This window comes from Natator depressus, chromosome 1, assembly GCF_965152275.1.
Source record: "Natator depressus isolate rNatDep1 chromosome 1, rNatDep2.hap1, whole genome shotgun sequence".
NCBI classification, from domain to species: domain Eukaryota; kingdom Metazoa; phylum Chordata; order Testudines; family Cheloniidae; genus Natator; species Natator depressus.
In genome coordinates this window covers 99,947,137-99,959,894 of record NC_134234.1, presented here as the reverse complement: position 1 = coordinate 99,959,894, position 12,758 = coordinate 99,947,137, and the positions used below count along the sequence as shown (strand labels likewise).

At 38.3% G+C, this 12,758-nt stretch overlaps 1 protein-coding gene across 4 annotated transcripts in view; it reads left to right on the top strand.

The window, feature by feature from the left end:
- NALCN (sodium leak channel, non-selective) overlaps positions 1-12,758 on the top strand; it is a 350,272-nt gene that overhangs the window by 296,558 nt on the left and 40,956 nt on the right. For all 4 annotated transcript variants that reach the window (XM_074963156.1, XM_074963170.1, XM_074963152.1 and 1 more), the window contains 8 exons: positions 3,410-3,511; positions 3,945-4,014; positions 5,160-5,251; positions 5,427-5,549; positions 6,954-7,010; positions 7,347-7,467; positions 7,569-7,700; positions 10,950-11,117. In XM_074963156.1, the coding sequence (XP_074819257.1) occupies positions 3,410-3,511; positions 3,945-4,014; positions 5,160-5,251; positions 5,427-5,549; positions 6,954-7,010; positions 7,347-7,467; positions 7,569-7,700; positions 10,950-11,117 (865 nt within the window). The remainder of the gene's footprint in view (positions 1-3,409; positions 3,512-3,944; positions 4,015-5,159; positions 5,252-5,426; positions 5,550-6,953; positions 7,011-7,346; positions 7,468-7,568; positions 7,701-10,949; positions 11,118-12,758) is intronic.

The window sequence follows — 12,758 nt, the reverse complement described above, 5'->3', positions numbered from 1 at the left end:
TGATTACATTACATTATCCTATATCACATAATGCTTTAAAATTCATTGTATTCAGATATTGGCTGAGATACTGAAATTGTGTTGCACTGCAAGACATACTGCAATTTTTTTAAACGTGATTATATTTCTGACTATTCAGTATAATGTAATCTAATGTGCTCTTGTTATAAGTGTATAATATTGCATATTAGTGTGATTCTGGTGTAATGGGTGACGAAAACATAGGCAGGCATTATAAACTTATTTGCATTACAGATCTCTCAGTGGACCCACATTCCTTTCATCCATCTGCTTAAAACCAAGATAAAGAAAACAACGGAGAAGACTGAAAACAGATATCCACAGAAATATTTGAAAGAAAAAAGTTATCCCCTATAAAGCAATAATTGCCTTTATGAGATCGCAGCCTGCCATATGTAATTGTGCAACGTTATTTAAAACAATGGGAGTAAACATGTTTTCAAAGGCTCAAAGTGTTAGTGAATAGTGTGGTGTATCCAAAGGGTTCACATTCATAATACTCATATATGTTATCAGAGAAGCTGGATATGAGTCAACAGTGTGCCCTTGTTGCCAAGAAGGCCAATGGCATTTTGGGATGTATATGTAGGGGCATTGCCAGCAGATCGAGGGACGTGATCGTTCCCCTCTATTCGACATTGGTGAGGCCTCATCTGGAGTACTGTGTCCAGTTTTGGGCCCCACACTACAAGAAGGATGTGGAAAAATTGGAAAGAGTCCAGCGGAGGACAACAAAAATGATTAGGGGACTGGAACACAGACTTATGAGGAGAGACTGAGGGAACTGGGATTGTTTAGTCTGCGGAAGAGAAGAATGAGGGGGGATTTGATAGGTGCTTTCAACTAGCTGAAAGGGGGTTCCAAAGAGGATGGATCTAGACTGTTCTCAGTGGTAGCTGATGACAGAACAAGGAGTAATGGTGTCAAGTTGCAGTGGTGAGGTTTAGGTTGGATATTAGGAAAAACTTTTTCACTAAGAGGGTGGTGAAACACTGGAATGCGTTACCTAGGGAGGTGGTGGAATCCCCTTCCTTAGAAGTTTTTAAGGTCAGGCTTGACAAAGCCCTGTCTGGGATGATTTAGTTGGGGATTGGTCCTGCTTTGAGCAGGGGGTTGGACTAGATGACCTCCTGAGGTCCCTTCCAATCCTGATATTCTATGATTCTATGATATGAGGCAAGAGCCACTGAAAATTGAGAAATTGCACCTTCAAGACTCAACTTGCTTTTATGAAATATTTATATTTGGTTTATATCTGTTTCACTGATGAATTTCAAAAGTCCTAAATTACATCCACCTGGTGGCAGCCTTGCACATAGATAATGGATTGAGTTTAACAGACTGCTGACTGGAACGGCCAGACTGGCTGCCACAGTGCCACAATTTGGCTTAGCCAATCTTGACAGTGTGACTGTGGGGCAGTGGTGCAGACAGTCAAACATGTGATGGAGGAGTGCACAATTAGAAGATTAGAGGGTGGACTGCCACACTTTGCCATCCCCGATGATACAACAGTTGGATGGTTGAACAATCTAGATATCAATTTATGACTCATATCAACAAAGAAGATGAAACACAAAAATAAGATCAATCATTATCCATGGGTGTTAATCCAAGGTTGCAGTGTTCTTGGCAAGTGAAGATTTTTTTCACAAATGTGACCTCTTCAAATATTCCTCTGGCATAAATATCATTTCTTTCAACATCGGGCATTCATGTCATCTCTTTAAATGTAACCTTTATTTTTTTTTCTTGACCAAAAATGTTTATTACAGCCAGTACAAAAAAAATGTCCACATTCCTATTAGGTTGGAGTGCTCTGTGACACTTTCTAGGGGTACCCAGCATTCTGAGGCAACTTGCTACCACCTGCCCTTAGCATTGGGAGGCTTTTTCTGTGCCAGTCATGAATCAGCTCCCCAACTCCACTGGCTGAAGGCAACACAAGCACTCCCCTCTAGGCCTGCAGGCCCCACTGCTACTCTGCAGGTTAGAGGTAGGAATGCTCCAACCCTGAAGCTCTCTGAGCATCTCCTGCAGCATCCAGCCATTTGGTCCACTGGACACTCACAGTGTTCACAGGTGTATTACTTCCAAAGAAACACTACAGCCCAGCTTACTATTTTCACCTCACACCACTGCTCTGCTTAACTCATAGCACTTAGATTTGTGTATATTGAAATCAAGTATAAGTGTAATAGAGATGAAAGTAGAAGTATTGGAAACAAATGGCTATTTATAAAATAATACCGTAACATGCATTCTAGAGCCTAGACTTAAATAACGAGATATTATCATGTCTAATGAAATATTGCTCACCAGCACTTCATAGGCAGACCCTCTTTTCATGGGACAAGAAGACTGTCAGCTTGCCTCTTCAGTGAAGGATTCAGGGTGTCCCTTGTCCCCTTAGCTATATCAGAATAATTCTTTGTTGCACCTGGCTGCTGATGGTTTCTTCCTGTAGATTTCCAGCCTTTTCCATTTTAAACCATATTATATCACCAGTCATCCAGGAAAGCACTTAAGTGTGTGCTGTAAGATGTAAACACATACTTAAAGTTAAGTACATGCTAATGTGCTTTCCTGAAAAGGGCACTGTATTTGTAGAATTCCCTATTCGTTATGGAGAATAATAATAATAATGTTTATAAACATTATTATTATTTTATTATTTTATTACACCTTTATATAGTAGGTGTACCTAGAAGCCATCAGATTGGGTTCCCATTGTGCTAAGCACTGTGAAAACATATAGAAAATTGCAGTTCTTGCCCCCAAAATCTTACAGTCTAAAAGACATGAAAAATAATTCCATTCTTTTTGGTTTCAAAGCGATTGCCCGCAGGTAGCTGGAAGTTTTCATAATAATAATTAATAATAAATGGGAGGTTATGGCATGAGTAACAGTCACAGAATAAAGTTTGATCATTTCCAGTGGACTGGGGTGTTGGATTTGTGCATTGGCCCCATTCATACCTGTGAATAGACTCTGGGGGAAGCACATTTGCTATAGCAAATCCTAAAAAGGGGACCCACAAATGGGGCACAGTGTCCCAGCAAGGAGAGGTCATAAAGAAGGTCCTGGCATTGATTATACAACATGATGAGGAAACCTTTGTGTCTCGTTTGGTTTTGGGAATATGAATATATTTTTTATGAGAAGTACAAGCTGCCCCTACTATTGTTCTGTTGTCCTGTTTATTATTATCTGTGAGGCTGTGCCCTGGCATTCCCAGAAAACTATATGTGCCAGTTGTGACATGCCAATAGTAATAACAGAATGTCTGTTTGTCCCCAGCAATGCAATTATTTGGTCTCACTTTATAAAAAATTGCTTACAGTGGAAGTTCCAATTGTTTATCATAGTCACAATATTTATTTTTAGGGCCTGCACTAGACAACGCATGCTGAGTGGATCCTTTGAGGGGCAACCTGCAAAGGAAAGGTCAATACTTAGTGTCCAGCATCACATACGGCAAGAGCGCAGGTAAACACAGACAGGAAAAGTGTTTTTAAAATAATATTAAATTCAATTCAATGACTAGAGTTAAGCTTGCACAATACCTAACTCATTTAAAACAGGAATGACTCATACAAAGAACTAAATTGTACATTTTTGATTGTAACAATAATGAAATTCATTGTAGTACATAAATGGGAAAAAGGCCTTTTTATTTTAAATGTCATTTCCTTCACTGACTACAGAACTATCAATTTAAAGATCAGACGGAAAAGAAATTGGTTTATTTTAGACAGGCTTAAAGACAATTGAAGAACATAAAAGCTTCTCATGTAAGCTAAGGAAAAATTAATAGAATTTGAGATACTGGATCTGGAGAGCAGTGCTTTATAATGGCCGTCATGTAAAGGTTAAGATTTGATCTTGAGATTTACTATCAAATTGATTATGATTGTTTCAGGTCACTAAGACATGGTTCCAACAGCCAGCGAATCAGCAGGGGAAAATCTCTTGAAACCTTGACTCAAGATGTAAGTCCAAACAAAAGCGATGGTTTTAGTTTTGGAATATAGGAAAGATTAATATGCACTACAATCACTGTACAAGTCTAATGCCTGTGTAACAATCACTTTCTAATCTGTGGCTTGAGATCTTATTAGGAAATCAGAAAGCAAATAGGATAGTAACATTAACATTATCTTCAGAATAAACAACATATTCACACATGTGATAGATTTCCTTACTTTAGCGAATTTGCTGAAGCTGCAGGTAGTGCTGGTCCACTACTTTGCATGTCCCCAGTGAAAGTTTAAAAAATATCATCTGCCTTGTGAGCCTTATTGGATAAAAACCTTACAGCTTTCTACCAGCTTTGGATTGGTATAACAAGCACAAATTTCACTGTGGCATATTTTCGCAAGATCGAGGACATTTTCACTTCTGGAAATTTTTAATGACATTTTGTTGAAGTCTCTGATTTTGCCAAGGAGAATTTCAAGATCAGAATGGGAGTTTTCAATCCCTCTAGTTTTATGCTCTCATATTCTTTTCTAGATATGCACTGAAGTAAAGGATAAGTAAAAATGAAGGGGGCAGCTTTTCTACTCTTACTTTGCCTAGGGCCAGATATAGCTGTCAGCACATAGCTGCTCCATGGCAGGAACAAGCTAAGGAAAAAGTTGTGAGTCTGAGCAGGTACCAGATTGCTTCCTCATTAGAACCAGCTCAGCTCCACTGGCTCTGACAGTTCTGACACCGTCTACCCACTCCCTGCACACCTGTTTTATAGATCCTGTTCTCCCTCTGTGTTTGGACCAGTAATACATGCAGCATGCTCAATAGACTGAGGAAAAGCCTAATGCCTCCTATTCCCCTCTGTGAGCGCAATCTTGCCCTTAACAACTGTGATGATGTTCAATAAAGGTAGGAAGAGGTAATGCAGTAATAAAGTTGAATTCATTGGGGTTGCACTAGGGGAATTAACAACAAAATTTAACTCATTGAAAGTAACCAAGGCTATGCTGTAGCACATACCATACAGTGTGCTTGGCTTACATGATTTATAGTGCATTTAGAAGTGAGGACTTCACAATTAGAATACTTCAGCGTAAGAGACTGTATCTTGCTTTTGTCTTTAAAGGAAAAAACACATTTTAAATAATTGTTTTGCTTCTAGCATTCTAATACAGTGAGATACAGAAATGCACAGAGAGAAGACAGTGAGATCAAGATGATCCAGGAAAAAAAAGAACAAGCTGAAATGAAAAGGTATTTATAAACCAAAGGTTTGAAAACGCACTTTTCAATTCGAAATGTTGGTATTGTAGGATAGATTTTCTTTTTTTCCAACAGCTACAACGAAATAAAAACAAAATGATAATGGATATTTTTGATGGCTGTCTTTTGCATAACATTAAATATATTATGTATTGTTTTTTAAAAGGAAAGTCCAAGAGGAGGAGTTGCGAGAGAATCATCCATATTTCGATAAGCCACTTTTCATAGTTGGTCGAGAACACAGATTCAGAAACTTTTGTCGGGTGGTTGTGCGAGCTCGCTTTAACGCGTGAGTGTATTACTTTTCAGTAGTGAGTTCGGCCAAATACTTTCTTTACGGGCTAGTCTATTTATTTTGAAAGGAAAATATGTGCAACCAGCCCATAGCAGCTAGGAGTTAAACTAGCCGTGATATAACCTCATTGCTGGAGAAAAAGAAACCAAAAGACATAAGCTCATGAAGGCAGTCCAAGATCATGAAACGAGATAAGGAAGCTGCAGGCACGAGGTAGAAAGAAAGGGGTGAAGCTTCAGCTGCCATCTTTAAGCCACAGTGAACCAGCCTGTCACAGTAACCAATGAGCAGATTGGGGACAGGAGTGGAGAAGAGAACGGTACCTACGTGTGTTGATGTCAGGCCTGCTCATTCTAAGTAATGTGCATATGTTTACTACATGGAATCCTCTTAAAGCGAACCCTTCCCCCACAACAGAAGAATATCACTATAAGCAGGCGTTCATGATGGGTCTTGCCCTGAGAAGTGCTGTGCACCTCAATTCCCATTACAGTCCTCTCAGCACCTCTCAGAGTGGGATCATATAACCAGAATTTCATTGTGCACAGTGAAAAGCAGTGAAACAATTTGGGGCTTTCATTCTGCTTCACTACAAATGGAGTTTCCCTACATGCAAGTTCACTGTGACTGGGTTCTTCTGTATGTATATGTGCTCCTCCCTTCTCAGTTTCACAGTGCAGATGCCATTGAAGGCAACCAGATTTACACCATGTAACTGGGAGCAGAAATTTGTCCATACCTGGATTTTAGAAGATACTATGAAGAGGTTATTTTGAGTTTTATAGCTGAAGATTGTTAGGCTTGGGAGCTTTTTATATCCATGGATTTAAGGGACAGGAAATTAGATGAGAAATATCTGGGAATACTAATGAGAAAATTATTGAACTAAGTAATTAAAGAAGATTGGACCAAAAAAGTGAAGCCACTTTACACCAGCTGAGGACCCAGCCAATGAATTGTGATACAAGAGGAAAGGTCTTTTAGGGAAACTCCTTGAAACATGAAGTTGTGTTTCAGGTGGGTTGTTTCTCTCAGAAAACCAAAACTGAATAAAGTAAGCTATTAATTGTAGAAGCTGGACTCAGACTTAAAAACTTTTAATTTAAAATGTAATTAACAGCCAGTCTAGAGCTATCTTGCTCTGAGCTGTGCCATAAATTAAACTACCGCTAACTGCTTTGACTGGTAATTTGAACTAAAATTACCTGACACAAAAATTGGGTAAGTAAAACTTTTTTATAAAAAGTAGCATTTGAACATTAAGTCATAGAATATGTCAGGCATTAAGCTAGACAGTTAATTGCTTTGAGGTGATGCATGCACACTACAATTATAATAATGACCACTAAAATGCAATTTAAATTGCTGAATTTTAAATATCTCATTTCCCTTTTATAGTTCTAAAACAGATCCTGTTACCGGTGCTGTGAAAAATACCAAATACCATCAGCTATAGTAAGCATTGCAAAAGTAATTTCATTTGTTTGATTACATTTTGCATATCAATGTGGATTATACTTTTTGGCTTAAAATTTCTCTTTTTCTGTGTTTTTTGTTTTGTTTGTTTGGGTTTGTGGGGAGGGGGATTGTTTTGTTTTGTTACATTTGTTTGTTCTGTTACTTCTCTAGTCTTACTATGCATTTCTGACACGATGAAACTTTTCAAATGCCTCCTTCTAGAGTTAATTGACTTTTCACAGAAAACACCTTAGCTAGACTGTATTTTTAATAGACAGTTGATGACACTGGTCAAGTTTCTCTTTAATGATTGTCCTTGTATATTTTTGACAGTGATCTGCTGGGATTGGTTACATACCTGGACTGGGTTATGATCATTGTTACTATATGCTCCTGCATTTCTATGATGTTTGAATCCCCCTTTAGAAGAGTTATGCATGCTCCAACACTCCAGGTATCATTACTGAATCATCTCACATTTAATAAAGCACAACCATCTTATTTTTCTCCACTGCTTATTACTAAATTATGATTGATTTCTGCTTTGATTTTCAGATTGCTGAATATGTTTTTGTAATATTCATGAGCATTGAGCTTAATCTGAAGATTATGGCAGATGGCTTGTTTTTTACACCAACAGCTGTCATAAGGGACTTTGGGGGAGTCATGGATATATTTATATATCTTGTGAGTTTTGATATTTAAATCCTTTTTTGTAATACTTTTTTAAAATTTTCATCTTTCTGAATATGTATTTATTAAACATTTGGGGACAGTTTTTTAAAAAATGAAATCATGCAGAACTGTGAGGGTAATTTGAGCACACAGTCACCACAGTTTCACATGCAAACTTGACAACTGCAGCTGCAAATGTGTACTTAGGTATCTGAATATTGACTTGCATCCCAAATTGTGGTAAATTCATGAGCTAATGTAGGTTTCCCATTGCATGGTAATTTCTCTCTGTATATATATTTATTTATCTTATACATCTGACCTCCTTTCCGTCCATCTTTAGATCCAGATCGTAGATCCTGGCCCCTGCTCCATCCCTTTTGTGCAGGGGAATCTGCTGGGGTAGCAGGCTCTTCACCATTCATTCCTTGCCTTCTCCCCTCATCCCCCAATTCCCCCCTGTAGAGAGGGCATTACCAGATGACTGTTAGGGTTGAATCAGACCTGGCTGCCTATAGTAGATCTGGTCAAAAAAACTTTAATAGAAAAGGCAGTTGTGCTGAAATTGAAACTTTTTGTTTTGATTTTAACTAAATTTTTAATGGGAAAAAGTTGAAATGAATTATTTTGACTTTTTCCTTTTGTTTTTCAAAACGTTTCATTTCAATAAGCTAAAAATGTTTCATTTCAACTGTATAGATTTGAGTCTTTTAGCTTTGACTTTTATATTAATTTAAAATATATTTAATATATATTTACATGTACATTGTATTTACAATTTTATATAATAATATAATGTTTTGATGACATCAAGATGAAACATTTTTACCTTATTGAAGCAACGCATTTTGATAGTCCCAAATCGGAATGTTTGTTCTACAGGAAGTTTCAAATTTTCCAGTTTCTCGTTTAGGTTCAGAAGAAAAACAAATTGCAAAATATCAGAATTTCTCATGCAATGGAAATACTATTTTCTGAACAGCTCTAAATTCTATCTTTCCTTTTGTTGTAAAGCACTATGCCTGCCAGTGGCAACAGATGAGTAATAAATAATAATAATAAGAGATTATACTCAGAAAACAAACAATGAAATCAGTGACTAATACAGTACGATATTAAATGTTTTTTCAGTCTGAACTGAGCTGCTAAATGAAATGAATTTGATGGGTTTGATTAACTCTTGGAGAGATTAGTCTGTATCCCAGATGTGCTGCATATAATTTGTCATGATCAATCTGTACTCAGAGTTTCTAGTAGCATTGGTTTCTCAAAATTCCTCTTTTCGTTTTTTGTTTGTTTGTGTGTTTGGAGGAAAATCATGTTTTATCTAGGTCTTGTAAACATTCCTAGAATATTGAGAGGATACCAGAGAAATTCAGTAACATCTGCTTATCTGTTTTGTTTTGCTAGACTGATTGTTTGTTGTTTTTTATTTAGTTTTTTTAAAATCACAAGAATTTTTTTTGTTGCTTTTAATCATATTGGCAATAATCATCTGGGTCCTGCATTCCTTGCGCATCTACAACTAAGTAATCCTCCTGTCTAAGTCACACTTTATATTCAGGATACATTTATAGATAAGAACATAGAACTTAAGAACAACAATACTGGGTCAGACCAGTGATCCATCTAGCCCAGTATCCTGTCTTCTGACAGTGGCCAGTGCCAGATGCTTCAGGGGGAATGAGCAGAACAAGGCTATTATCAAGTGATCCATCCCCTGTCATCCAGTAGGGTGACCAGATAGCCAGTGTGAAAAATTGGGTCAAGGGGTGTGAGGTAATAGGTGCCTATATAAGACAAAGCCCCGAACATCGGTACTGTCCCTATAAAATCGGGACATCTGGTTACCCAATCGTCCAGTTCCAACTTCTGGCAGTCAGAGGTTTAGGGACACCTCAGAGCATGGAGTGGGAAAAAGTGTATATAAAATACTCTATGAAGAGTTAAGAAATGATTAACTGATGTTTTAATGAATAGGTAATCAGCTGTTATAAATTGTTATAGCGTCCAGCAGATAATTCGTTGTTTATAAACATGGTTCATAACTAAGACTACGATTTAGTCATGGCAGTTACGGATTCCGTAACTTTACCAGACCTCCATGACTTCTTGGAGTTCAGCTGTCAACAGCTGAAGCTGGGGCTGGAGCCGAGACTGGGGCAGGAGCCAGGGCTATGCTCCCCTTCCCCGCGGTGGGGACTGCAGCTGGGGCTGTATGCCCCTGCCCCGCAGCTTCCACTGGGGGCTGCAGCCAGGGCCATGTGCCCCTGCCCCACAGCTTCCACCAGTGCCTGCAACCGTGGCTGTGTACCCCTGCCCCGCGTCAGGGGCTGCAGTCGGGGGCGTGCACCCGTACCCCACTGCTTCCACAGGGGGCTGCCACTGGGGCCGTGCGCCCCTCTCCCGCATAGGAGGCTGCAGCTGGGGCCGTGTGCCCGTGTCCCGTGGCTTCCGCAGGGCGCTGTAACCGGGGCTGTGCGCCTCTGCCCCACAGCTTGTATGGTTATTTTTAGTAAAAGTCATGCGTAGGTCACAGGCTCCATAAATTTTTGTTTTTTGCCTGTGACCCGTCTGTGACTTTTACTAAAAATAACAGTGACTAATTCTTAGCCTTATTTATAACCATCTATAGCACCTTCTGTAGATGTGGCATAACCATCTATGATACATGCTACTCATGTCTAGACCATAGTTATAATATCTATTAATCATTTTAAACACTATATAAACCAGATATGAATGTTCCCTGAATATAAAGTATGACCTTTCTCTGTCTATCTGTGTATATATCTCACTATATATGTATGTTTGTATACATGTGTATGCCACTCACTTTGAAGAAGCTAGTGCCAGTAGTTGCCTTATACTTGTATAGTCCTCGTGTTCAGAAAAATGCAGGAATTACATTGTGCCCATGAGCGAGGCTCTTTAGCTCAGGTTTTTAATGATATATATGCTCCTAAAGATGCAGATAGGTACCTAGTGGAATTTTCAAAAGTGCCTAGATGCCTAACTCCCACTCGGGAGTCCCTCACCGAAATCCCACTAGGCGCCTATCTGCATCTTTAGGCACTTAAGTACCTTTTAAAATCTGCCCCCTATGCCTTCTCTTCCCACAAGCACACCACAAAAGGGACAATTATAATCTTTTAAGGGATACTTACAAGTTTGGATTGATGTTCTGTTTTATCATACTTCGTTAAATAATATATTGTAATCTGGATTGCTCATTCTTTCTCCATCCCCACCCCCTCCAAGGTAAGTTTGATATTCCTTTGCTGGATGCCTCAGAACGTTCCTGCTAAATCTGGAGCTCAGCTCTTAATGATATTACGATGTCTCCGACCCCTTCGCATTTTCAAGCTGGTGCCACAAATGAGGAAAGTTGTACGAGAGCTGTTTAGTGGCTTCAAGGAAATCTTCTTGGTATGTGCCAGTTATTTTGTTCCTATGATAAAACAAGATGGAGAGTAACGATGTAAAATGTATTTCTGTAATTCAGCTTTGGTTTTTACCATTTTTTTTTTTACCAGTTGCACTCTGTTTATACCTCATAGAGAAAATGCATTTTACACTTACCATTGGAGTTTAAAAAGTAACAAGTTAAAAAAGAAATTACCCATATAAAGTGCACTCGTTTTCATTCATATTTAATAAGGATGCAGTAATAATTCTTTCACAAGTGACTTTGTTTATTCAGCATATCTTAGTACTGATGTAGACGGCAGGATTACTGAGAGATAAAATACTGCAATTTCTGCTGGGGGAAGAGGATGAGAGACAGGATGCTTACGTGGCTGATCTACTGAAACCTAAGAAAACTTAAACTTGCAAAGACGAGAGTCTTTGTCACTCCCCATTCTTGTTATGAGACAGTTGGAGGGAATCCTACCCCTGATTGCAGCTCTGGAAATGGTGGTGGGTAAGGTTGCCTGTAAAACAAGAATTCTATCTCATAAATTTTTTTGAAGTTTTGGCATTTGGTTTTATTCCTCATTGAGATAAAACCAAGATCTTTTAAATTTTTTTGAACAAATGAGAGAGACTCACACTCACGCAAATACACACATCCTATTCAGAACAGCCAGTAACCCAGTGGTTAGAGCACTTATGTGGGATACGGGAGACCCAGGTTAAAATCTCTGTTTTAGTGGTGGGATCCCAGAACCCATTATCACTGTCTTAGGAATAACAGCTCTTTCTCTCTCTTCCTCCAAACTGGGTGTATGTGTGTTTGTTCTAGAATCTTTTTCCAGGATCAGGTCTCAAGACCTTGAGAGTGTGATAAGATTTTAGACTGGGCATGAGGGTTAGGAATAAAATCTTGCAATTTTATTGTGTATGTTTATTATATACTGTGTTATATATTCATGTATATTGTTTGGTTATAATACACAAAGTAGTCTCTTAATAAAGGGACAAGGATCATTAGTTTAAGGCCAGGGTTTGACTTACTTTATATCTGTTACAACCCGTTAAAATGTTTACATCATAATTCATTTATGTCTGACTGCTCTGGTGTTACAGAGCCAGACAGCCAATGGAGGTAGCACATGTTAATGAATAAGGGCCTGATCTAGCAAAGCACTTAAGCATGTGTTTAACTTTAAGCACTTGAGAATTCTCATTGAAGTTAATAGGAGTCTTCCCGTGCTTAAAGTTAAGCAACTATGTTTGTACGGCACCTACTACAGTGAGGTCCTGGTCCCTAAGTAGGGCTTTGAGGTGCTACCATGATACAAATAATAAGAAGAGTGTCAGTGATTGCTGGGTCAGGGCCTACACTAAAGGCCAATAGCTTAAGCTTCATAGGAAAATCTACAAAGAAAAAAAACCCAGTGCTTGTCTGATTAAAAAAAGCCAAAATTAATATGGAATGCAATGATATTTCAAGTTGCTGAAATGGTATCACCACAAAGATATGATAACAGAAGTTTTAAAACATAAAAAAATACTTTTATCAGTTTCAATAAAGAAATTATTATAAAATGATACATTGTTATTCATAACACATAATGCATAAATTATAATTCATAACATAAAGGAGTTTAGGGAGAGCCCCATTTT